The sequence below is a fragment of the Pleurodeles waltl genome, chromosome 7 (assembly GCF_031143425.1).
Source record: "Pleurodeles waltl isolate 20211129_DDA chromosome 7, aPleWal1.hap1.20221129, whole genome shotgun sequence".
NCBI lineage: Eukaryota > Metazoa > Chordata > Amphibia > Caudata > Salamandridae > Pleurodeles > Pleurodeles waltl.
Window position 1 is genome coordinate 90,485,106 of NC_090446.1, and position 25,272 is coordinate 90,510,377.

The following is a 25,272-nucleotide window of genomic DNA, read 5'->3' on the forward strand; positions in this document are numbered from 1 at the left end:
TTTTCAGATTTATTTTCAAACATTTTACCTAAAATACACTGTTTATATTTATTTATTATGAGGTAATAATTTGTAAAAGCTTTGTAGATAATCAATTAGAATAAATGTATTTATTTGAATATAGGTACATTTACTTTTGCTATAATAAAGAGGATATTAAATAATTTAAAAATAAACTTACCTTTACCTTTCATTTATATGTAACTTTTAACATCATGTGAAATTCATACACATTTTTAAACATGTGGAAATGAATACATTTTTTTATTAAATGTTTTTCCTGTGGGATGTTATTCAAGTCCCTGACTCTGTTATTTTCTATGGGTGTTTCAATAGCAGAGTTGACCATGTGTAGTGCCAGACTTGCGGCAGGTCTGATCTGGAGTACGTTTATGGTTTTTGGGGACCTTTGGAGGAAGTTGCTTTATTAGTGCAACTGTGAGTGGGTACATACCATCCTTTAAACCCCTCTTTTGTCCTTCCTAACCCCCTTCTTATTCCTCCCTAAACCCCACCTGTTTAGCCTCAGTTATTCCTCATTTTCCTTCCACTCCTCTTTATCCCTCCCATATCTACTACAAAAACGTATACAAATGTGAGCGGAGAGCTCCATAGTCTGGGTGGAAAAATCCATACATAGAAGATAGAAGAGGCAATCGAGACCTCTGCATGTATTTGTGAATAGCATTTGTTTAGTATATGAGTATTACTGTTGTAGCATTACCATATGTACTGCAAAAGAAGCAGCTTGTGAATAGACCCCTGTCTCTCTATAGTTTGTATGTGATGCCCCTAAGGCAGGTGAATGGCCCCACTACTGAATGTTGTTTTTCCATTACAGCCTTTGGATTTTGAGGGCCTTGCACTGAAGAAACTTCAGATTTCCGTGGAAAATGAAGAACCTTTCGCGTCATGTGTAAAAGGCACAATGACACGACCGGACTCAAGCCCAGCGAGCACCATCTCAATGAATGTCAAAATTCTGGATGCAAATGATGCACCCTATTTCAATCCAGGCAAGCTGATCATCAGAGAAAAAGAGGGCATTGAGCCTGGTACTGTCCTGGCTAAATGCAATGCCACCGATCCTGATGTGGTACCCAATAAGATAAGGTAAGTGCTGCTGTTTTCGGCTCCACTGCAAGAGCAGTGATTGGTGAATGACAGAGCAGCTGCTGTCTGCTCATTTATATGCATACCCTATTGTTGTGCATCATTTCTTTCTCCGTAGATGGCCACCTTATTTGGGAGCACAATGGTACATAAAAACACATTTTTATCATGAAGACAACAGAAAAGTGCCTCATAGCTGATATCAGCCAATCAGAGTGTCTAAAAGCAATAGGGCACTTTCGGAAACATGTCTTGGTATGTTTCCACAGAGGTGGAAAGCAACCAAATGAAACTGAGACCAATAAACATTGTCTAGCTGTAAACCTGGAAGGAAATTACAATTTGCTTTTCTCCAAATGCCGCAGAACAGTGTTTGCTCTGCCACAATGCTACTCAAACCTGTCTGTATGGTATTTCCTAGAACAATTCAACATCCCACTGGTAATAAACATTTCACAGGAAATTTTGAGTGGAGATGGGTTTCAAGACAAGTAAGTTATTGGCAATGGAGCTTAAAATCAGATGAGATGAATGGGTCGTTGAGGGTGTCAGATATACTGCATATTTGCATATTCTTGTACCACCAACAAGCTGGTGTCCTTTCAGAGAGAATTAGTCTCATACTAAAATATTATATTCAGTGGGCAGTTGCTACGTGGACTGATCTAGGAGTTGCTTTAAGAGCCTTGACTTGGGATTGCCTACAGTACCACACAGAGTAGCAACATTTAAGTTGCTGAGGGAATGACACACATCTTCCACTGAATGGCCACTTGAAATGTGGAATGAGCGTAACAAAAAAGCTAGCAGGGATAAAACCTATAACACAGGAAGTGATTCACAGGATTGATTAAGGAATACAGTTTCAAAAGAGAATTTAATACAAGTATAACATTGGATGACAAATAAATATTAGAAGAAGATAAGGGCTAAAAGGAGTATTTTGAACCATGCTCATTTAGAGAGGTAGGAATAATGCTACCTATACTAAATAAAAGAAAATGGCCGATTTTAAACTTAGGGCCTGATTTAGAGTTTGGCAGACGGGTTATCCCATCAACCATTTTATGATCTCCATAGGCTATTATGGGATTGTAGTATGGCGGACGGGATATACTTCACGTTTGTGATAGAGTAATCACCTCCACTAAACTCTAAATCAGGCCTTTAGTATGGAAGTCAAATCAGGAGGTTTGTGACATCATGAACATTAGGAGGGAAAACAAAAATAAAATTTGGATTTCAGAGTGCAGCAAAAGTTTTACCTTCTGAAATGGCTGTATGGATTAAGGTGATGTTATTGTTATGAGATTGTAAGTTGATTTCTGTGGGCAGGTGTGGTGGTAATGTTAACATAGGAAGGGGCTTTGTTGGAGGTACCTGTTGCAGTATTAGTTTTAAAATTAACTGCATGGTTCATGGTTCTCTAATCATTTATTTTTTAAATAGATTTGCTTAGGGTGATGTACTAGTATTGTACTACATTCACTGTTTACCTTTGGGTGTTTTGGTATGTTTGGGACTGATGATTAAATCTTTGCTCAAAGAGCTCTGGTGGATTTGGGTTTAAGTAATCTCTGTTTTTGGGGAGGTATGCCATGGTATTTTTTGTATAAAATGGTGTATGGCTCAAGGTACTGTGCAACCTTTCGTGTACCAAGTTTACTGCGTTCTTTCTGGTTTTGTGTTTGGAAGTCATTGTTTGTCTAACAATGATTTAGTAATTTTGTGTTTAGAAGGCACTGTCTGTCTCAGGGTGCTTGGGTAGCTTTAGCTTTAGGAGTAAATCTGGTTAATGGTAATTTGGTAGTTTTGGTAGTTGTTACTGTAGTAGGTTTAGGTGAAGAATTAACTAAGTGGCTCAAGGAATTGTGGTTGTAAATTTAAATGTCACTTTGTGGCTCAGAGTGCATTGGAGGTTTGATGTTTTCAAAATACTGTGTGACTTAAGTGAGTTATCTTTGGTTGGGGTACAGAGGTACAGTAGCAGCTTGGGGTTTAGAAGCTGATATCTAGCTTTGGGTGATGTGATAGTTATAGTTCTAAAAATCACTGCATGACTGATAGTGCTACCATACTATTACTTGTAGCATTAGTAGCAGTCGCGGCTTGCAGGTCTTACATGGGGTGGGGCGGCATGCGGGGGGACAGCAGGCGGGGTGGCGGGGTGGATATTAGTACAGTTAAAAATGCAAAATAGAATAAACTTAACTGAATGCTGGCTGCGCCGCTCCACCGCCTCTGCTGCAGCCGGCTGCAGGCACAGGCTCCCAGCCTGCCCTGCGACCAATCCTGCTCAGAGCAGCATCAGGATTGTCTGGGAGCACCCAGCCAGGGCGTTACTAGGCAGACTGGGAGCCTGTGCAGGCTCTCTCCAGCCCGGCAACTGTGTTGCTGGGCTGCAGAGAGCCCTGTGCACGTGTGCTTGGCCGGTCCGAGATGGCCGGCCAAACACACATGTGCTTTGAGGGGAGTGCTGACCACCCCCCCCTCTCACTCGTCACCCACATAGCCCTGCCCATCTAGAAGAAAACAATAATACATTTTGTTTATTATCGATTTCTTTTAGAGGTTTTGCAGCTGCCACTGCTGGTGGTGGGGGGGGGGGGCAATGCTCCTCTGTCCCAACGGAGGAGCTGCCCCAGATTAGTAGTGTGGCTCATGGTGGTCTTGTGGTTTTGGATTTCGGGGTCATCATGTGGTTCAGTTGTGCTTATAGTTTTAGGTTTAGAATTCACTGGGCTTAAGTTACAGAATTATTTGCAAAGTGTAAAATCACATTTGCATTTTACAAAAGATTACAACCCAAACATTTTTGTATCTGTTAATTTATAGTGTGGGAATACTCTGAAAGCTTGCAGAAACTCACAATTGTATTTGTAAGTAAGTATTCACTCAGGGCTTCATTTACAAGGCCTGTGTGCCTCAGTTGCATTATTTTTTTTCACGCTACGGTGGTGCAAGCAGTGCTTTACACTGCTCTACATTAACAAACTGTTGCACTGGGCCCAATGTGTCAGTTTGTAAAGCCTTTCGTCGCATTATACCTGCGCAAGGTATAATGTATGGAAGGTAGGCGTTCCCTCAGGAAAAGCCACGCAGAACTGACACTGTGAAATTGACAACATTTTGTGTCATTCTGCAACTTAACTGTGTCACAATTTTAATGCCTGGTCAGAACAGGTGTTAAACTGATGCTGGACTTTTCTTTATGGGACCCTTGCTCTAGTAGCGTATGTTTTTTTATACTAGTCCAGCAATTTGTTAGTTTCGCGCCACAAAAGCATCAGAATTTCTGACGCATCTGTGAAAACATGCACCATGCATCTCTGTATTGTAAATACAGCTCATCTGTAGCACCATTAAGGGGTCATAGGGCAGCTCAAGAAATCTGACGCATCAGAGCGGATGCGTCAGATTCTCATATTTGAGGCCCTTAGCCCATATTTATACTTTTTTAGCGCCGCATTTGCGACACTTTTTGATGCAAAAGCGGGGCAAACTTACAAAAAACAATTGTATTTTGTACGTTTGCTCCGCTTTTGCGTAAAAAAATGACGCAAATCCGGTGCTAAAAAAAGTATAAATATGTGCCTTTGTTTTTTTTTAGACCCACTCCTACTCTCCAAATGTCTGTAGATTTACTGATGAGAAGGGAGCGAGTTTCGGAAAGTGAAAAAGTATTTATTCCCTGAAGAAAGAAGAACAGTTGAAAAGTGAAATTACACTCATTCCACGCCATAAATCTGTTGGTGCAGATGTATGTATTTTTCTGACTATGAGGTAGACTGTGGATTAGGGCGCTGAGAAAGTTTTGGCTTTAAAAGTGGTTACCCAGTCTAATGTAGTGCGGTCATTTTGATTTTAGAAGTAATAGCCTGACCCAGGATTCTTGTAGAAGTTTTAGTCCATGTGGGGAGTGGTGAATGCATGCTTGGGTGCCTGAACTTGTAACCACAACAATGTCCCCTGAAAGACAGCAGCTTCATGTGTAACAAAACAGCCACTTCCGCATTGGTTTGAAAGAACAAAGCACACAGGCAAGAGCCTTCATCCGATTTTGTCCCCCCCATGAACCTTCACATCATGTGTTGAGCAGCAAGTTCAGGAAAAGTTTGATTGTTGGCATATAAAATCATTGTTTAGGATCAAAACATAATACAATGCATTATTCTTGTTTTGCAAGGTACAAAGTGGCGTATGATCCTGAGGGCTGGGTCACTGTTGATGAAAACACTGGTGTTGTCACATCTGTGAAAGAACTTGATAGCGAATCACCATTTTTGAACAACTCCGTCTACTCAATCCTTATTCATGCTGTTGATGATGGTGAGTAGCAAAATGGATGCAGACCGATACTTTCTTAACAGAGGATAGAAGCGCAATTATTTAAGTATGTGAGGCTGTTTCACTATCATTTGGAGGCTGAGTGAGACACATCTGGATCACGTCTGCAAGCTTTTTTATCCAATAAATATACACAATGAACTTTAAAAAGCGATATGTGTTATTCACCATTAAAAATGTGGTTTTCCAATATCCCAGAACTTTCTATGGAGCTTTGAACTGTAATTAATAATTCTAACTACAGTTAAAGATTTATGTAAATTAGCAATGTAACTATAAAAGATGTTATACATTTCTGACCTACAACAGTCTAGCTAGTAGGATGTATATTCCAACAGGAATCGCATAAAAAGACTTTGAAAAAGCATTCTTTTCTTTTTTATTGGGGGTTTTGTCGGTTTCTCACTGATAACTAACTTTAGTAATCTCATATTGAAAGTTCGTTACTGTCCAAAGTATATTTTGTTTCAAAACAGTTGCAAAGGAGCTATAGAGGTCTAATACATAAAATGGAAATATCCAGTTGAGACAGGATGCATCTTAATTGGACTAGTCATTTATAAAAGCACAGTCACAAACTACCAGTCAAAAACATTTTTAAACATGCAGAACTTTGGGCTAGATGTATCAAGCGTATTTGCATTCGCAAACGGTGCGAATGGCCGTTTGCGATTGCAAAAATGCCTTTCAGTATGTTTGAAAGGCATTCGCTATGCAATTTTAAGGAATCTCTAAAATAGCGATTCCTTAAAATTGCGAGCCTGTTTAGAGAATCCCAAATTTCGATTCTCTAAATAAGAAATAGCAAATAAGGATTCCTTATTTGCGATTTCTAAACCACGTGTATCAACCTTTTCCTTAATGCGAATTGGGCATTAAGGAATCGCTATTACCACCAAGCTGAACTTGTTGGTAAGCATGTGCAAATTTTAAAAATGCATGAAAAATGCATTTTTAAAATTGACATGTAACGCACACATGCCCCTTTGGCATGTGTGCGCCTTACGTGTCCTTAAAAAAATTCTTGGGGTGCAGCAGAGGGGGCCTTAGGTCCCCAGCACCCTGGGTTTTGCATTTCCCAAATTTGCAAATTCCAGTTAGGAATTCGCAATTTGGGAAATGTAAAAAATTCACAAATATGGGCCTACATGCCCATAGGTGTGAATGGGACAGGTATCGCAATTTGCGATTCGGTAATAGCAATTGTGATTTTTAAGAAATCGCTATTTTGGAATCGCAAATACATACCATTTTGCAATTCAGAAATAGCGATTTCTTAAAAATCGCTATTAGAGAATCGCAACATGGTTTGTTGATACATCTGGCCCTTTATCCCTCTCTTTAAGTGACCTTCTTGTAGAGTCCTTTGGATTTCTCTTAAACAAGTCCACAAATATGTTGTTCAGTACTGTGTTCCCATATGTAATTCTACAAAGCGTGTTACTTTGCTTAAGTACCTACCGATAGGACTAATAGATATATACTCTAAGTAAGGTGGTCTACAAGAATGCATTCTGATTTTTAGAAAATCCTAACCCACCCTAAGGTTAATCAATCTGCTAAAGATGGTGTTGTGAATAAAATAATATATATTGTTTCTTCTCCCTTCCAGGTAATGGTCAGCAGTCTTGTTTTAATAGGTCAATGCTATTTTGTCTTTATTAATATGGAGGTATAAAAACCTCAGGAAAGACTCTTTGTTCTGCTAACTACCATTATAAGGGGCGAATGGGTGCTCTCACAGCTACAATTTTACACTGGGCTGCTTTGGATCATTACCACTATGCCAACAAAGGAGGACGTAACACTGAAATCAGCCCATCCCTTTTTCTTGTCCAAAGAATGCTGGCTTAATGGGGTTGGTTGACCTGTGCTGAATGTGATGTGATATGGGCACCTCAGAGTACCAAGATTACATGAAGCTATCAATTTATGGAGTTATTAGTCACTCAAAGAAATATACCATGTTAATACGGATTCGCATTGGTGTAAATTCAATCTGCAGTTTGTACAACACTGTGTAAGCACAGGAATGTTGTTATCTATTCTGGATCAGCAAACACTATTTTCTACATCACAACAAGATCACTTACATATCTGAAATTACAAGATTATTTTAATGAAGATGGGGCACAAGTCTGGACCTTTTCGTAGGCCTGCGGAAGACCGCAATCTCAGCTATAGCCCATGTTTATGATATCTTTTCCAGCAACCAGGAGGAGGATGGAGGATGGATGGGAAGAGGATGAACTAGACCACCGGGCTTCAAAATAGTCAATATGGCTATCTTGTGTTTTTTTTAATGGATTTGTTTGTTGATTCAGTCACTGGACCCTGGGAAGTCATTGCTTTATCTAATATTTTCTTCAGCATTATCACCTTTGCTTTGATTTGTGTGTAACTCCATCAAAAATATTATAATGGAGTGGTATTAGAAAAAAACTGGATGAGGCATTAAAAAAATATGCTTGCAACATGCCCCATACTAGGACTATTTTGATATTGAGGACCATATTTATGGCCCTGGTTGTGTCACGCATGCACCACTGTGGTGCATGCGCGATGCAACTCTTAAGGCAGATTTATGAAGCCATGCAAGGTGACATGAAGGTGGCCATGTGTGGCTTCATAAATCTGGAGTAACACAATGCAGCAAAAATCGCAGTTACTCTGTGCTGGGAAGGCGCTCCATGGGCGTTGCGTGGGTGTTCACACACAACCCCCATAGATTTTGACTCATTCCTAGATTTGTCAGAACTAGTAAACCTTGGAATGTGCCAAAATGCTAAGTCTTCCCATGGGGAACATAACAAGGAGAAATATATTTATTTCTCCTTTTAAATTCCCTTTCCTATGTGTGCTGCAGAAAGCAGCACACATAAAAAGAGGAATAACCATCTGGTGATTGTTTTTGTGCAGGGAGGTGTCCCTTCTTGCACAAAAACAATCCTCCTTACAACGGAGGCACTGTTCCACCATGGTGCAAGAGTGCCTGCTTTGGCGACAGGCGGGCAAAACTGAGCCAGCTCAGGGAGAAAAGCAGGAATTCACCATATTCTTTTGAACACTGTACATTCCTGCCCTTTCCCTGTCATGCAGCGCATCAAGGTGACTTGTTGCGCTGTGTGACTTGGTCATCAATATGATCTTAAGTTTTTGAAAAAATAACCGAAACCCCAGAAAAAAGAATCTATATTGACAAACACATGAAAACATTTTGTTTGAACGCCAGAAAGAATGATGAATTTGTATTTTTTTGTATACTATTTTGATTGCATCTCTGAAGATTGTACACCAGTGTTGAATTGCTAAACATCTTAATAGTAAGATGTGCGTTGCAGTGATTTGGGATAGGGGTCTACACAGCACATGAAACACAGAGATTTCCTCATGTAGGCGTACTGTGAAATTGGGAACTTTGCTGAATTCTAATTATAATAATTTGGTGTTGTTTGATTATCCTCATGTTATAATTAATTTGCTCCATGATAGAGCAACGCATGGTATTTTAAATTGAATGCATGTTTCTTGCTTATAATTTGTATTGCCTACTTTCTTCTTGATGTTGCTAATAAACAATTGGAAAACATTTATTTTGGGATTAGGCGAGCCACCTCAGACGGGGACTGGAACAATTCTGCTCCACGTAGCTGACATCAATGATAACGCCCCTTACCTGCTATCCCCTTACATGGAAGTGTGTGATCAGGTGAAGAACCCAGTACTGGTGATCCACGCCGCTGACAAAGACAAGGATCCTTTCGCAGGTCCCTTTACCTTTGAAATGTCGGATGAGACCAGAATTGCAAAGGATACATGGAAATTAGGAAATACAAATGGTAAGTTTCATAATCAGCATCTTTCATGCCAAGAGCCCTGAGCAGGTATTACCCACACTTACATTATCCTCTAATCTATCTCAGTCATGGATTAGTAACAGTGGTGATGGCAGCTCTTTGGGGTCCTAAACAAACACATTGCCCTATCTCTTCCTTTAAATACATGATGGCTGGTCCATAATAACATCCTACTGTCCCTACACAGATTTGAGCTTTTCTCCTGTGAATTTAAGTGTTTCCAGGGGATTCCACCCATCAGGGCCAGATGTTGTCTCTTTGCTTTTCCATATACAGAAAGCAGCATCAGAATGTATTACCAAGTGGCATGTTGCATATCCTAAGTGATAAATTTGGCTATACAATAGGAGAAAAAGTGTGCATGTGAATGTGTTCAATTACACTTGGGTGAAAAGGTGCATATCAGTCTACTGCTACAAGGGTGAATTACTGATTTCTATTCAGAATGCCTGTCCTACTAAAGAGTGAGACAGAATGATTCGAACTTTTATCTCACTGCCTGTCTGAACATACTTTCCAAGATTTTGAAACATAATATGCAACTCTAAGGGAGAGTCCTGTATGGGGAAGGAGGGGTATGTGATACAGATGGTAGATAAGACCCAGCAAATCTGCACCCTTCACCCACAGGAAGAACTTCAAAACTCTTCTATAAAGAAATGACTATGGAGTGGTTAATGTCCGGGTATTTAGTGTTCTTTAAAATATCAATTTGCACAACATCTTTATTATAACAAACTAATAACCATGAAAGCAACATAAATGCCATACAGGTTTGCAATTTGACTTACCATTTCCATTAAAAGACTGAGCTATGCGATGCCCTGCAGGCATTTGGGAATACTCTAGACCCCTGAAGGGACCAATATTGTAGATGCTGCCAGACCACATGGCTCAAACATTCAGAATCTTCATAATGGAGGAAACTGTTGAAATGCATTAGAAGTCACAGAAGTGGGCAAAAGGAACATGGGTACATCAATCAACAACCAGAAACAACCAATATGTAGGACGCAAAGCTGGTGATGAACCTAACAGAAGTGGGAGCCCATAATACACAAAAACCTATCAGGGGTTATGTCACTAGTTCTCACTTTATATATAGGCGTCTGAAACCACTATGACTGCCCTCCTGCAGTGGCATCATGCAAAATGATGTGCCCCCCTGCAGACTGTATTGTATTGTAGCATTTATATAGCGCTTGCTACTCCTTTGTGGGGCACTGAAGCAATTCCCTGCATGAGTAGCATCCTGCAGCATATAGGGCATGCAGTGGTGTAACATAAGCCCCTGCAGCCCCCACGGTGCGAGGGGGCTCTGAGCTCCAGGGGGGCCCCTCAGCACAGTACCCTGGCCTGAGAGCTCCTGACGGTGTCTGGAGGGTGGGGGCTCCATGTACCATGCAGGGGGTGCCCCCTCAAATTTCGTTACGCCGCAGAGGGTATGCAGAGGAATCTAGAGGGCTGGGCATTTTTATTATCATCCCATATCTGAGTGTCTTTGTGAGATATAAAGATTTTATAGATATTTGGGACCTGCAGTGAATAGAATATATAAAAGTCCTCCATATTTACCCAGTAATGTGTGACATATCTCTTCAGTTCTTCCATGCCTGTTTGTTTGGTGATTTCTTTTTTTTGGCTGTACGGTGCTGCTGATGAACTACCCTCATAGCAGATATATATTATGTTAATTTATTAGGTATAGGTTACAGTTTGTTGTTCACCACTGCGTATTATGGTTTTAGCATTAATAGGGGCCATAACAGTTACATATGGAAGTACATAACTATATAATGCCACGGCATACCATAGACCAGCCATTTTTTACTTACTTGCATAATGAAAGCAGTTTGCTAGTGAGTTGTTTGCAGTTCCTGTGTTGTAAGCTAAGGAATGCTTTTGAGGGAGTGATTGTTTTCTGGACTCTGTTGCCTGGATGCAGGAGATCTGTTTATCTAGGAAATGGCCACATTTTCACCTGCCTCCAGAAGTGAATATGCGTTTAATGCTGGCTGGTAGTGAGCTTCAGAGCTTGGCAAATTGTACTGAGAAAGCACAATTAATAAATGTTATTTATCATTTTCAGCCATAACAGAGAACAAGCACAATGCAATACAGTACAAGCCGCAAAACAATATCACATGTGATCAACAGACCATTAGTGCACGACATATACTGTGTTATTGATAACATTATAACGTTGGTTGGACAGTGGGTGGTGCAAAGCCCTATAGACACATAGTGGAGATAAAAACATGGATAATGTGGATTTTGGCGTGAGCTTGCTCTAGTGGTGGTCCGCGAGGCCAGCGAGGAAGTGACAATTGTGATTAAATAGTCTGGCAGTGGTTGCCAGATATCTTTAGGTCTACAGGATACTGGCTGGAGTGAGGCGTACAGCTCGCTATTGGTGTCACAGTGTGTGAAGCTGGCCAACCAGGAGGCAGCGCTAAGCGCGCAATTAGAGCCCCAATGGAGCGCTATCTCCCGATTCGCCAACAGGAGTGATATCGCAGTGAGGTGTCTATCAGACTTTGAAAATTCACCAGTGTATCCGAGCAGGGTTGTAAGTGGGTAAGGACTGGGAGGCCAACCCACAATGACAGATAATCGATCAAGCACCTTGCACCAAAAGCGACTAATATTGGGATAAAACCATGACGTGTGTAAAAAATCTGCAGTCGTCGCTCAGGATTTGGGGCAGGCGGAGGAGCGAGCTGGGTCGATATGGGCATTATCACTGGGGGCATTGTAGGCTCTCCTAATGATTTTAAAGTGGATTAGCTTGTGGCGCTGGTTGGGTGAAACAAACCTACTCTGTTTACAACATGCCTCCCAGACTTTCTGGGACATGGGGCGCCCCAGATCCCTCTCCCAGGATTCCCTGAGCCCAGTATCTGGAACATGAAGAGCCCTAATACACATTAGGTAAAGTTTGGAAACCAATTGGGTCCCCAGGTCCGCTGAAGCCACCAGGGAGAGTGATGGAAACATGTCCGGCACCAGTGGATATGTGGGATAGTGTGCGTGCAGAGAACTCTGCAGTCGGCATAGTATGAAATGCTGCAACTGTGTGGCATCAGTGAAGTCGTGAAATGGGTATCTTTAGTGCAGTAAAATAGGTAGTCGTCCGGAAAGACTTCCCAAAAGGTATGGAGTTGAAAAGTCTGCAACATGCTCTTAGCCAGCACCTCCTGTGTAATGGGTATGAAAAGATTATTAATCAGTTTCAGTGCTGGGGAATACAGTGAATCACAATGAAATAGGTGAGCAAGTTTACGCCAAGTCAGGCTGGTTGGAGCAAGGGTTTGGATATCTCTGCAATGCAATGGAACACCAGGGGGCAACAGGGAACTCGACGGAACAGGGGCTGACAGGGCCCGTTCTGGGATGGAATATGTAAGGTAGGCATCAGGGTGAAACCAATGATATGAATATTGACATTGTGCCACAAGATAAAGGTGGAAGTGGCGAATCCCAAGGCATCCACACTCATAAGGGAGAGTGAGGACGTCCCAATGAATGCATGGGCTTCTATTTTCCCACACAGGCTGAGTGACCAAACCACAGAGAGTCGCAAAGAAAGAGTTAGTAAGCGGACCGGAATGTTCATAAAGAGATACAAGAACTGTGGGAGAACCACCATTTTAATGAGTGATATCCGGCCCTCCATGGACAGTGGCAGTTTCACCCACCTGTCCACTTAAGCAGTAAATCCCTCAATTGCAGGCCCATAGTTTAAACGTATCACCTTTTCCTTATTTCTATGGATGTGAATACCTAAGTGTTTCACAGAGTCAGAACACCAGCGCAAGGGAAACTCTGTTACAGGTGGGCGGATGATGTCAGTTAACGGAAAAAGCTCTCACTTGTTCCAGTTGGTATGTAAGCGGGAGAATTGACCAAAAGGCTTTACTTCATCCAGTATTGGAGTAAGATTAATGTCTGGATGGTGAATGAAGAGTAATATATCGTCCGGCCTCCTATGGATTTCTAATGGTAAGGTGGTACGATGGTAGCTGTTACAAGCCTGGAGCACATTGTTCTGTGTGGTTTGTATTGCTTGAATTTAACTTGCATGTATTGTGGTCCTTTTTCTTGGGAGGCTCCCTGGACAATGTAAAATGCCTCGATCATTGCCATTCTAGCAAAAGGTAGCCAGTGGAGTGATTTCAAGACTGGATTTGTGTGTTTTCTCGGGTGAAGACAGAGAAGAAGTCTTCGGGCAACATTTTGGATGAGTTGTATTTCATGTGCAATAAATGCAGGTGTGCCAAGGTATAGGCTACTGGCAAGGTCAAGCTTGGACATTTTGAGTGTGAGGATGGCTAGCAGCTAATGATGGCATAGGAAGGTGAAACAGTGTTTTTTTAATATGTTTTAAATGTTCATTTATTGCAACCGACAATAACATGTTATAAATAAAGATACCACTAGCCCCTGGTACAACAGAGTGTGAGAATTCCAAGTATTCATGACAAAGACTAAAGACATGAAGGACCCTTGCTCTGTATCAGCTGGAAGTTTATTTCCCACCTCAATCCCTGGACCCCTCCCTCTGTGGGTCTGTTGCGGCCCCACGATTAAGAAGCCAACCAGCCAAAACAGGTCCCGGATGCACCTCTCAAAACCCTACATGTTTCTGTCATTGGCCCAGAATATTTGCAAATGTCTGGGGGCATCACTTCACTCAGTATATTGGTTCCTGCTCCCCATATTAGACCTCCAGTCCTGCACTAATGGGGTCTCCACTCTCCCCCAGTATCGTACTATATCATGTCTTGTGACCACCAGGGCCATGTTGCAGAGAATAAGGGGCATGTTCATGAGCCCTTGTGCAATCAGAGTGTAATGTTTTGTGATGTCCTGGCGATGCACACTGCAAAATCATATCTATGAGGCCATGCAAAGCCACTTTGCATGGCTTTGAATGGTCTCATAGATATGGAGTAACGATTATTAATCAGGTGGTGTTCCATGGGCACTGCGGTGGATGTTCCCATGCAACACCCATGGATTTAGACTGTTCCCCAGATTTACAAACCTATGTAAACCTGGGAATGCACCAAAACCTTACGCCTCCTGAGGTGAGGAGAAAAAACTGTATTTCTCCTCGTTTTTATGTCTTTCCATGCGTGCTGCATTCTGCAGCCCACATAGTAAGAGGAAAATGTCTGTCAGGATTGTTTTTATGCACAAAAGCAATCCTGTCGACAATACAGGATCTCTTGCACCATGGTGCCTGCGTTAGCACTAGGCTGCCGAAATGGCACCAGCACATTGGGAAAGAACAGGAATGCAGCATGTTGCATAAATGTGGTGCACTCCCGCCCTTTCTCTATGGCATAGGGCAGCACTGCAAGGTGACTTGGCTGTGCTGCCCTATGCCAAATCCCCATAGATGAAGGCCTAAATGTGTATCTATCAGGGGTTACCTCACCAAGATGCCTAGGGGTACCAAACAGGGGTGACCACCAGGGGCTCCCACCACCAAGGAAATCCTGTGCTGTATGGCTGACTAAATCCTCCTCAGTCTCAGATACTCCCAGATGATGTGTAGCAGAGTGCCCCATTAACCAAATCCCCTGTGGCACTGGTCTGTATCATTCGCAGCTACTGCGTTTAATCATATGTGGGTGAAGTAGGCACAATGAAGTAGTTTCAGCTGAATCAGCGAAAACACGGCTTGGATAGTGACCTCTCCAGGTACTGCATGTGACCCACCCATTCATTAGCCTAATTTCTGCACAGGTCGCACTCTGATTTTTCACTCAACATCTGTAGAGAGGATTGAAAGTTGAAAAGATGTTTTTACTAGATTAAGGCTATAGTATGTCTATTTAGGGGAGCTCCCTGCACTGTAATCCAATGGGTTCATCTCCTCTAGGTCTTTTGACTGGTCAATCTGGTGGTTAAGGATCGACCTAACTTTCAGAGATTGTAGAAACTGGCCCTGGACAGGCCATACTGTCTGTGTAGCTCCTCAATGGACAACCACCTCACTTCACTCTCAGGTCCCCTGGCTTCGAAATGCCCAGCTAATCCCATTGTCTTTGTTCCATCACCCACGCAGCTCTGCCAGCTCACCTGAATCCTATAGTACATTCGTTAATGTCTATGTGTACGCCCACCCCATCCTCTACAACGCCCGTCTCAAGATCTCTTTGTTCTCTGCAGCCATCTAACATAGCCCTACGTGTTTCGCATCAGCTAGTCCACCTGTAAGGATGCCTCCTTTTCATCTGCAAAGGATCAGTTGTTTACCACTAGCAACTGAGTTGCACAGTACTGCAACTGTAGATCTGGGAGGGTGATCACCCCATCCATTGGCCATCTGGTTGGGGTATTATGTGCTATCTGTGTCATGCCAGACTTTCATAACAGGGCTCTAGTCTCTGCCTCCACTGCTTTAAAGTGATCAGGGACCTTGAAGTATGAGTAATGAATAGTATAAAGGAATTTGGATAGGTAGATCATTTTGTAAAGGTTGGCTCTCCCCAACAGTGAGAAGGGAATTCAACACTAATGGTCCCCTTCTCAGTGAAAGCCTGGTAGGATACACCCCACATTTCTCTCTTGAAATAGTTTCTGGTCTGTGGTCGTATAAATGCCCAGGTACGTAAAAAGGTCTCTCTCCAGACCATCACAGAGACCACTCATTATGTGGTCCTCATGATGAAAGTGGTTATGTGACAGACTTGCTCCAGTTGATAGTTATACAAAAGAAGAGTCAGAAGACACAAAGGATCTCAAGAATTCTTGGGAGAGAGCGGTCCATGTCTGTGAGGTACAATAGGATGTCATTCACATAGAGGGAGTTGACATCTTTCCGGTCTCCATCCCAATAGTGCCCCATTAACAGTGGGTCCCCCTTACCTAGTTCACCAGTGGTTCCATTGCCACTGCCAGTAGCAATGGGGATAGGGAGCAATCCTGATGGGGACCCTGTCCACCTCAAATTCCCCTGAAAGAGCTCCATTCACTCTCACTCTTGCCATTGGTCGATGAGAGAGGAGGCCTACCAAACCTGGAAGGAGGGTCCAAAACTCATCCCCTTTAGCAGTGCCAGGAGGTAGGGTAATTCCACGGAATCAAATGCTTTCGGTGTCAAGTGCCAGCAGTATTGCCAGTTCTTTTACCCTGTGTTCACGGACCAAGCACCCTAATGAGCACCGGAGGTTGTATTTAATTGACCTATAGGGCATAAAACCAGACTGGTCGGTGGCCCCAATGATACTTATCACCTGCATTAGGCTGTCATCAGAATTGTGGCAAGAGTTTTTTTAGTTTCAATATTTAAAAGAGAAATTGACCAATAGTATGCACTTTCCTCTATTATCTTCCCCAAGTTCTGTATGATGACAATAGTCGCCTGTCTAACGTCCCCAGGAAACTAATCTCTATCCATAGACTCATAGAACATGTCACTGAGTGGCTGCACTACCTTGCTTTTGATGCATTTTAAAAATCCTTCCAGTATTAATAATGGTTCAGGATCTCGGCTATCTAGTCTCTCTTCTTCCTTAGATCACCTCCCCGAAGGCTCCTGGAAAGTACCTGGAAGCCACAATCAGACTTTATCCATTCCATGTGCCCCCTACTGGTGCCCAACATCCAGAAGGGTTTACCTATGTTTTTGTCACCTGAAATGGCAGTGACATTCAGGCAAGGATCCCGGTCCCTCTCGATCTCGCAGAGTAGACTGCGTGTACTAAGGTCTTGTATTGGCCTCTACCAAGGAACCCACAGTTATTGGGAGTAAAGTGCCTTTCTTGTAAGAAAATCAGGTTTGGGGACTGGCACGTTAGATATTTCATCACCACTCATCTCTTCCATTTGTTACTGAAATCGTTGATGTTCCATGACAAAATCACGAGAGAGGTGCCTGTCCCTACTGAATGAGGCCTAATTTGTGACATGAGTGCCTCATGTCTCGCACCCCATGTCATCCAAAACTGTAGTCAGTCCACCGAGCTCAGTCTCCAATGTCTCCCCACCCCACCCCACCTCAACCTCCCTATCAGCTTGTGCCGCAATTATAGAACAACCTGCTCCTCCAATAACTGATATGCCTGTTTCCCACCATAACACAGTGTATACATTACCAACTGATTTAACTATTAACAAATATAATCCGTCAAGGGCCAGGTCTCTGGCTATGCTGTGGCAACCAGAATCATGCTATATATCCCTCCCGAGCAGGACATCATCCGGCCTCCACACTTAGTGCTCAGCCTTCATCTGACTTCATCTGCCGTTATGGAGGTAAACACTGGGAGATTAAGGCCCAGATTTAAGAGGGCCTAGCGCTTCCTTAGCGCCACCGTCTCATCATGTTTTTGATGCTAAGGTGGCCTTTTAACCTCACCAGATTTACACAGTGGTGCAATGCATGCATTGCGCCACTTTGTAACCCTTGGAGCTACATTATGCCTACGCCAGGCATAATGTATGCAAAGTGGGCGTTCCCCCGTTAGGGGGGGCTGGAAAAATGGCGCAACGAAATGTATAAGATTTCTTTGTGTCATTTTTTTCGGCACTTTCAATGCCTGCTAAGAGCAGGCAAAAAAAGGAGGCTCCCATTGGTTTCAATGGGCCTCTGGGTCCTTTCAGGATTAGCGTCAACATTTTTGGCGCTAATCCTGCAAAGTGCCAAAATAGCAGCAAAAATGTTGACGCTAGTTCCCTAACTACCGCCATGGTGCACCATACATTAAATACGGAGCTCACATGGTTGCATTAAGGCAGGCACTAAGGGGTGCAAGAAAAGTGATGCTGTACTAGGTGTCGTGCCACTTTTCATAAATTTGGGCCTAAGTTTCTTGACCTCTTCCCCAGAGGCAGCCATGCCCTTGTCCAATTGCTGGGGTCCCTGTCTATGGCCTCCTAGAAGTTCTGTGGGGGTCCCAGGTTGCCCTACTGTAGTTCCTCTATAACCTTGCCGGTATGTACCTCATCTTTGGAGGGTGTCACCCTGTATCATCGGAGTGGGCATTGTATTGATCTCTGTACCTGCCAGCCGTGTGGACATTCCCTGGTCTATATCACTGGCATATGATGGCCTTGTCTGTCCAGTCAATCCCATACCTCTGGTCTGTGGCAAAGAAATATGTCTCGGTGCCAACCATGATATGGAGCTCCACTGGAAACAGTAGGGCATATTTGTTGTTGAGGTGCCTCGAATGTTTTTTAACTCCAAAAAATATTTCACGTTGATGCTGCTCTGCATTGGTGTTGTCTGAGTAAATGTTTACAGAGCTCTGCTTAATTTTCAAAGGCCCATAGTATCATGTGGTCTGCAAGAAGTTGTCTCTGTATGATAGGTTAATCAGGTGTGCCACTATCAGCCTGGGGGCCCCCACGGCACAGAGGCCTCCTCAGAGCTCTATGCACCTAATCCACTGTAAATAGGGTTGATACATTTCATCCTAGCAGTGTGGATGGCAGCTATTGTTCCACAAACAATTCCATGGAAGTCCACTCAGCTTTTTCCGATACTCCCTCCAAGTACACATCGTTGCACCACTATCAACCTTTGGTGTCCTCAAGCTTCACTGTTAGGAAGTCCATGTCCTTTTGCAGCTTTTAGAGTTGGATCTTCTGCTCTATGACTGTGGGCCTATGCTGTGCTAATGTGGACTCTATGGTCATCATCCTGTTTGCCAGTTTCTTGTTGTCAGAATGAAGGAAGCCCACATTGATCACCACTGCTTCTATCTTCGCTCCAAGGCCCATATTTATACTTTTTGACACAAACCTGCACCAGAGCAGGTTTGCGTTAAAAAGTGTAACGCCGGCTACAGCCATTCCAACGCACCAGTGGGGCATCATATTTAAGGAGTGACGGTAGCCGACGTTACGGCCTGGTTAGCATAAAAATAAATGACTCTAACCGGGCAGCGGAGGCGTAGGGAAGACTGGGGGTTGTGCGTCAAAGAATGGTGCAAGTCAGGTTAGAGTAAAAATAAATGGCTCTAACCTGACTAGCGCAATTTTTTTATGCACAACCCCCATGGAAATGACTCCTGTCTTAGCAAAGACAGGAGTCATGCCCCCCTGCCCAATGGCCATGCCCAGGGGACTTCTGTTCCCTGGGCATGGCCATTGGGCACAGTGGCATGTAGGGTAGCCCAAGTTAGGCCCCCCTATGCCACCTAAAAAAATAAAAATAAATTACTTACCTTAGATGGGTCCCCCCATCCATGGGGGTCCTCCAGCGGTGGGCGAGGGTGGCAGGGGGTGTCCCTGGGGGCAGGGAAGGGCACCTGTGGACTGCTTCCATGGTCAGAGACCATGGAAATGAGCCCACAGGTCCCTTACCGCCTGCCCTGACCCATGCGTTAAAAAACAGTGCAAATCTGGCTGGGCACCATTTTTTAAGGGCCGCCTCTTCCTGTGCGTCAAAATGACATGGGAGGATAAATAAGGCGCACATGCCTTAGAGTAATTTTTTGCAGGGGAACGCCATGTCATTAGTGCAAGGTAGGTTTTCACGTATAAAAAATGACTCAAACTCCATAACTTTGGCGCTGGACGGGTCTAGCTGCAAAGAATAAATATGGAGATAAATTTGCGTTAAAAAAATGGCGCAAATCTGGCGCAAACAGAGTATAAATATGGGCCCAAGTGTCCTTGGTATCAAGGGTTGCCACCAGGAGCATGGCAGCTTTGGCTTCCAGGTCCATGTTGGCTGTTGCCTGGGCCTGTTCATCAGCCAGAGCTCCCCCTTTGGCATGCCCCGATTCACTATGCTTGGTGCACACCATTCTTTCTAGCTGTTGGGCTTTCCCCGAGTCTCTTTGTCCCTTGCTCTTATTCCACCATTGCCCCACCTGGAGGTGTCTGGCCAGTTGGTCAAGCCACTTCCTCGTCTCTCCCAGCTGATGATTTATGCCCGATAAATTGCCTTTTTGGTCGGGGGGGTCCCAACAACCCCGGGACACCTCCCCCAGGCCATACAGAGTATCTTGGGGGTGGGGGCTCCTATAGGGCAGTGTCCCCAATATCCAGGTGCCATGCTCAGGTGTTCTAAAGTACTGTCCAAATACCTTTGGGCCGGAGAAGCAGTGTCAGGCGTCTCAGTTCCCCTTCAGGGAGTAAATCTTTGGCCTGATGGCCAATACTCCCCCTGTCCATTGCTACCGTATTCACAGCCTCCGGACAGAGTCTTGGCTACCGCCGGGTTCATCATTCTTGTCTTGCTCCGATGGGTAAGGGTTGCTCCACTGTCTTACATTGTTGGCGCTCTTTGGGACTCCAACCAAGCCAGGCAACTGCTTGCCAGCTCAATCAAGATGCCCCCAGTGCTGAGGGCCAATGCTTGGCTCTTCAAACCCCCACCTGGGGCAAATCCCAGGCATGTTGGATACAGGCCCTCTAAACCATGCAGCCTCCTGACAGGGGTCTGGGTGACCACTGGCGGAACCTATCTTAACCCACTCCACCACAAGCAGGTTGCACCTCATCCCATTGCTGCCATCCTGTTGCTGTCATCACTCCCAGGAGGACTAGGAGCCCTGATCGACTGGCCGTAGCATGAAGAGAAATGTTGTAGCCAACATTACAGGACTCTTGGACTTGATCCAGAATTTAAAAATGTATTTAAAAAACAACATAAGAGAGCCGGCTAGGGATACCCTGAACCCTCGTCCCAATGTGGGGGTAGTCTCAGTTGGCACCATTTGGAGCAAAAAATGTTTAAAAATAGTACTACGGGACTGGCGAAAAAATAATGAAAAGAATTAACATTGTGTAGGGTTCTGCGGGGCTTTGCTGTCTGGGAGGGGAAGGCCATCCACGGGTATTGGGTGCAGGCCCTGCCCATAAGCCAGGCCCTACAGCCAACCCCACGCTGTCCATGGTTGAAGGCAGCACGTGGGGGGGTGGTTTGCTTCTTGCAGGTGTTTGGCAGCAGACACAACATAATAAGATCTTAATTTTTAAAAGTAGAAATTCTCTGAAAAGCAACAAAGGCTACAGTTGAACTCTGCAGTCAACCCTGTGCTGTGCATGGCCGAAGGCAAGGTGTAGCAGGGCTGGTTTGTCTCCTGCAGGTGGTTGGAAGCAGACACAACATAATAAGAGCTTAGTTTACATTCATTTTTTCTCTCGAAATTCTCTGAAAACCAAAGGCTACAGCATACTTTTACATAAGTAAGGTAGTAAGATTTTAACTTATGTTAAATAGACCTTAGAAGTTCAAATTATGAGGAGTGGACCCTGAGTCTACCATATCTAATGGACAGTCATTGGCTTGAGCTGAATGATGGGATTATGGGCCTAGGTGCACCGCAGGGCTTGCAGAGACCCTGCCTTCCTGACTGATGGCCCTAAGCTGGAAATGTATGCATCCATATTCTAATGTATGTGTGACCCCGTCAACAAGAGCAGAGCATGTTCTCCACCCTCTCTTGAGGAACTGACAATCCTTGTTTCTCTGTCATACTTTGCACTTGTGCTTATCCGCGTTTCCCTGACTGAAAGCCTGCCAGACCCTTTCTTTTCACCTCCCTTATCAGTGACACTACAGAGTGAAGTTCAATTGGAAGTTCAGTTATGACTCTAGAGTGATTGTACTAAATGTTGATACCCCAGAGAGTGCTTGAAAATTAGTGGTGCTCCAATAAAATGTGAGGAGCAGTCAGTAAAGTAACAACTAGGCTTCAGTTGAGTGTAAAGGCATGGGGTTGGGGCACAAACACCTTGAGGCACAGTATTTGATGTGCAGACAGGAGTGACAATGGAAGACAATAGCTGGGGGCTGTATCTGTAGTCATCCACTATAGTGACCTCGACAGAAAGGATAATGGTTCTTCAACATCTGAGAAGTGTTTACCAATTGGTGAGGCTTTGAGTTTTGAACCAACATCTATAAGTCAGACATCTAATAGCATGGAGATATACCCTAGAGAAAGGTAGTCAAATATTCTGCATCTGAAATTTTCTAGTGACAGATACAAGGACTTAACAGGCGTTATAGAGTCATGACTTAATGGTGTTTTATGCTATGGTGTGAAAGATAAGTCCTTTGCATCCATACTTATGATACACGAATAATCAATGAAACAAAGATGTGATGCGCTAATTAAGTAATGAAAGATGGATTGACTTGGCAATTTGACCATTTTGTAATGAATCAATAATGCATAATATAGAGGAAAATATATGTGCTTTTAAGTGTTTTAGCAGAAGCTATGTCTTTGTACAAACCACTGGGGTCTGGACAATCACAATATCTATGGGTTCAGGGATGCAAAGTCAGCCTGCATAGTAAGGGCAAAAGCAATCAAATAAAAGGTAGTATTATAGGACATTGTAATCCTAGTATAAACAATATATTCTTTCCCTTGAGGAAACTGAGTGTTATCTCTGTGGAACAAAGAGCTAGGTGTACTAAGAACTCTGCAAGATACTGTTTGCAATTTACGACCAGTATTTTTGTGAACAGTGTAGTAATTTATGAACCGACCCATGTATTAGCAAATCGGTTCAAAATACTACAGATTCCTAGAGGGTCGCAATTCGAACTACCTCCTGAATATTAATCAGGTAGGTTGAAAATTTCAACCCAATAGAAATCACAACTATCACAGGGAAGGTGGCCTGCTGAGGTTAGCATACCAATATGTCTGTGAATCCTTTTCCTTAAGGAAAAATGGGATGAGCTAAAAAAAAGAAAAGTGTATCACTGCCTACTCTTAAAAAATAATTTTGTCTACCTTCACAAAAGGGAAGTGTTCCCTTGGGGACCACTTTTAGTTTACGAATGGATGAAATAGATGAAAATTCTGAGACTGAAATCCGGTTGCAAAAACATTATACATTCCACTGGGATTCGGTAGTTGGAAGCAACGCCTTAAATACCCATTCCAAATACCAAATTAGTATTCGGTCACAACCCCAAATTGCGATTTGGTAACTAATCACCGAATTGCATTTTGTGGTTTGCACATAGGAAAAGGAGTTACGAGCCATTTGCAAACACAAAAATGTTTCGGACATCTCTCCTTAAGTCCTTTATGAGGACAACCAACAGTTCTCTTCATCCAGTCCCACATCTCTATGAATCACCAACAAGAAAAGTTGTAGAATGTTGCTCTGTTTGGTGATGTCCTTGAAGGTTTTAAGATGTACTGTAGCATTACTCACTGGAAACCCCATTTAAAAGATGTGATGAAACATTATACATAGACTGGTTGCTTGGGCCATTCAGGGAATTCGAGCTCATCTGACGCACGCCCCGAGGCCAACGTTAGAATGGTGTACCTATTGGGTCCTTATAGTTGGATAAAATGATGTGAAGTGATGATTTCAGAGTGATTCACACCTTCCATTCGGCAGCTCTTTGGAGTATAACTAAAGCATTCTATTTGTCCCACAGATGGTTCAGCTGAACTTCAAATTCTGAAAAATTTGCCCAAGGGAAATCACACTGTGGGCATGAACATTTACGACCGCCAAGGACATTCAGCGACAGAAAATCTAGTTGTCCGAATGTGCTCCTGCCCGGATGGCCGTGTATGTGAGAAGTTGGAACCTGCAGCTCACTTCCTGGGTGGTGGCAGTATTGCTGTAATGCTTGCTGCTCTGATGCTCTTTATATGTAAGTGGTCATTGTTATGTGTAATTTCTCCCTAGGTATCACTTTGCATGGGATAGCTCATTCTAGTTGAGGGCTTAGTTTATGAAATATCAGTATAGCAGCAGAGCTGAGTCAGTGTTCTTCAAAGTAGAATGCCTACCTGAGAAGGTTCATATTGATAGTAGCTGAATCACATTGAGGTTTAGATTACAAATGTATATGTAGAGTTACACACATTTTACAGTGGTCCATTCATGTTGTGATGTTGTTTATTATAACCACTGGGCCAAGTCTTACTATTTAATGTGATGCAAACAAATTGATATCCATCTACATCCCAAAGTTGTCTTTGGGTGATGCCCTGTCGGGACTTATGAACATAAAATGTTTTTTAAGGGCAGTGGAATTGCTACTTCAAAAGCACATGCTTTGTGGAAGAGGTAATATCTGGTAATGTATAAAAGGATATTACCATTACCTTATTATTTAATAACAAATGCCTTCAAAATGAAAATATTTTAAACATTTTTTCTTGGTGGCCCGTTGTGACTTTTAAAAACTATCTTTATTAATACTAAAGACAGACCCTTATTAATAACAGCAGAATAGGCAAAGTATATGTCTACTAAATCTAACAAGAACTAAGAACACAATTTTATTTAAAGTATCAGATCCGGTTGCAAAGAGTCCTCCACTGACTAAAGGCAAAAAACATATAGGTAGTAATCCTCCTCTTACCTGCCATTGAATGATGGGCATCATTCTTCATTCTTAGCACTGTTATCAAACTTTGTTGGAGTGAGAAGGAAATCACCCTGACATATCACAGGCTAAAGGCCGATACCCAGTCTTAGCATAAAATAATCTCAACCTGGTAAAAGAGTGCTAAAAAGCTGTCCCAGGATATTAAGAGAACAAAAAACTATTAGCATGTGGTAGCTAGAGATTCTGTTAGCTGGCTAAATTTATGAAAGATCAATTGCTTCACTACAATACCTCAAACAGCTCGATGCTATCATATTAAGACAGCATCTCTTGGCGCAGGACAGATCATCCTTTTCTCATTTCTCTGGCCCTCTTTTCTCCCTTTATAGTGGCCTTTCTTCTTCTGACATGCCTTGTCTGTGGATCCTCCAAGAAGAGTGGTGGATTGCCACCTTTTGATGATGGAAACCAGACGTTAATCAAATACAATGAGGAAGGTGGCAGCTCCTTAACGCAGGTAATGGGGTGTGCAAATGGTGGGTTATTTATTGAATCAGTGACTAGATTTTAGGAAGTGATGATAATAGTGCAGCTTTAAACTGCTTTCAGATTTTTTCTCCTAGAAGCAATTTCTTTTTTTACACCAATTTCTTTTAACAAGTGTGG

General features: G+C 43.0%; 1 protein-coding gene across 2 annotated transcripts in view; it reads left to right on the forward strand.

Moving 5' to 3' along the window:
- The window catches only part of CDH26 (cadherin 26), a 319,857-nt gene that overhangs the window by 238,970 nt on the left and 55,615 nt on the right, over positions 1-25,272 (forward strand). For both annotated transcript variants that reach the window (XM_069243134.1, XM_069243133.1), the window contains exons 8-12: positions 842-1,113; positions 5,300-5,442; positions 9,066-9,299; positions 23,701-23,922; positions 24,996-25,123. In XM_069243134.1, coding sequence (XP_069099235.1) covers positions 842-1,113; positions 5,300-5,442; positions 9,066-9,299; positions 23,701-23,922; positions 24,996-25,123 — 999 coding nt within the window. The remainder of the gene's footprint in view (positions 1-841; positions 1,114-5,299; positions 5,443-9,065; positions 9,300-23,700; positions 23,923-24,995; positions 25,124-25,272) is intronic.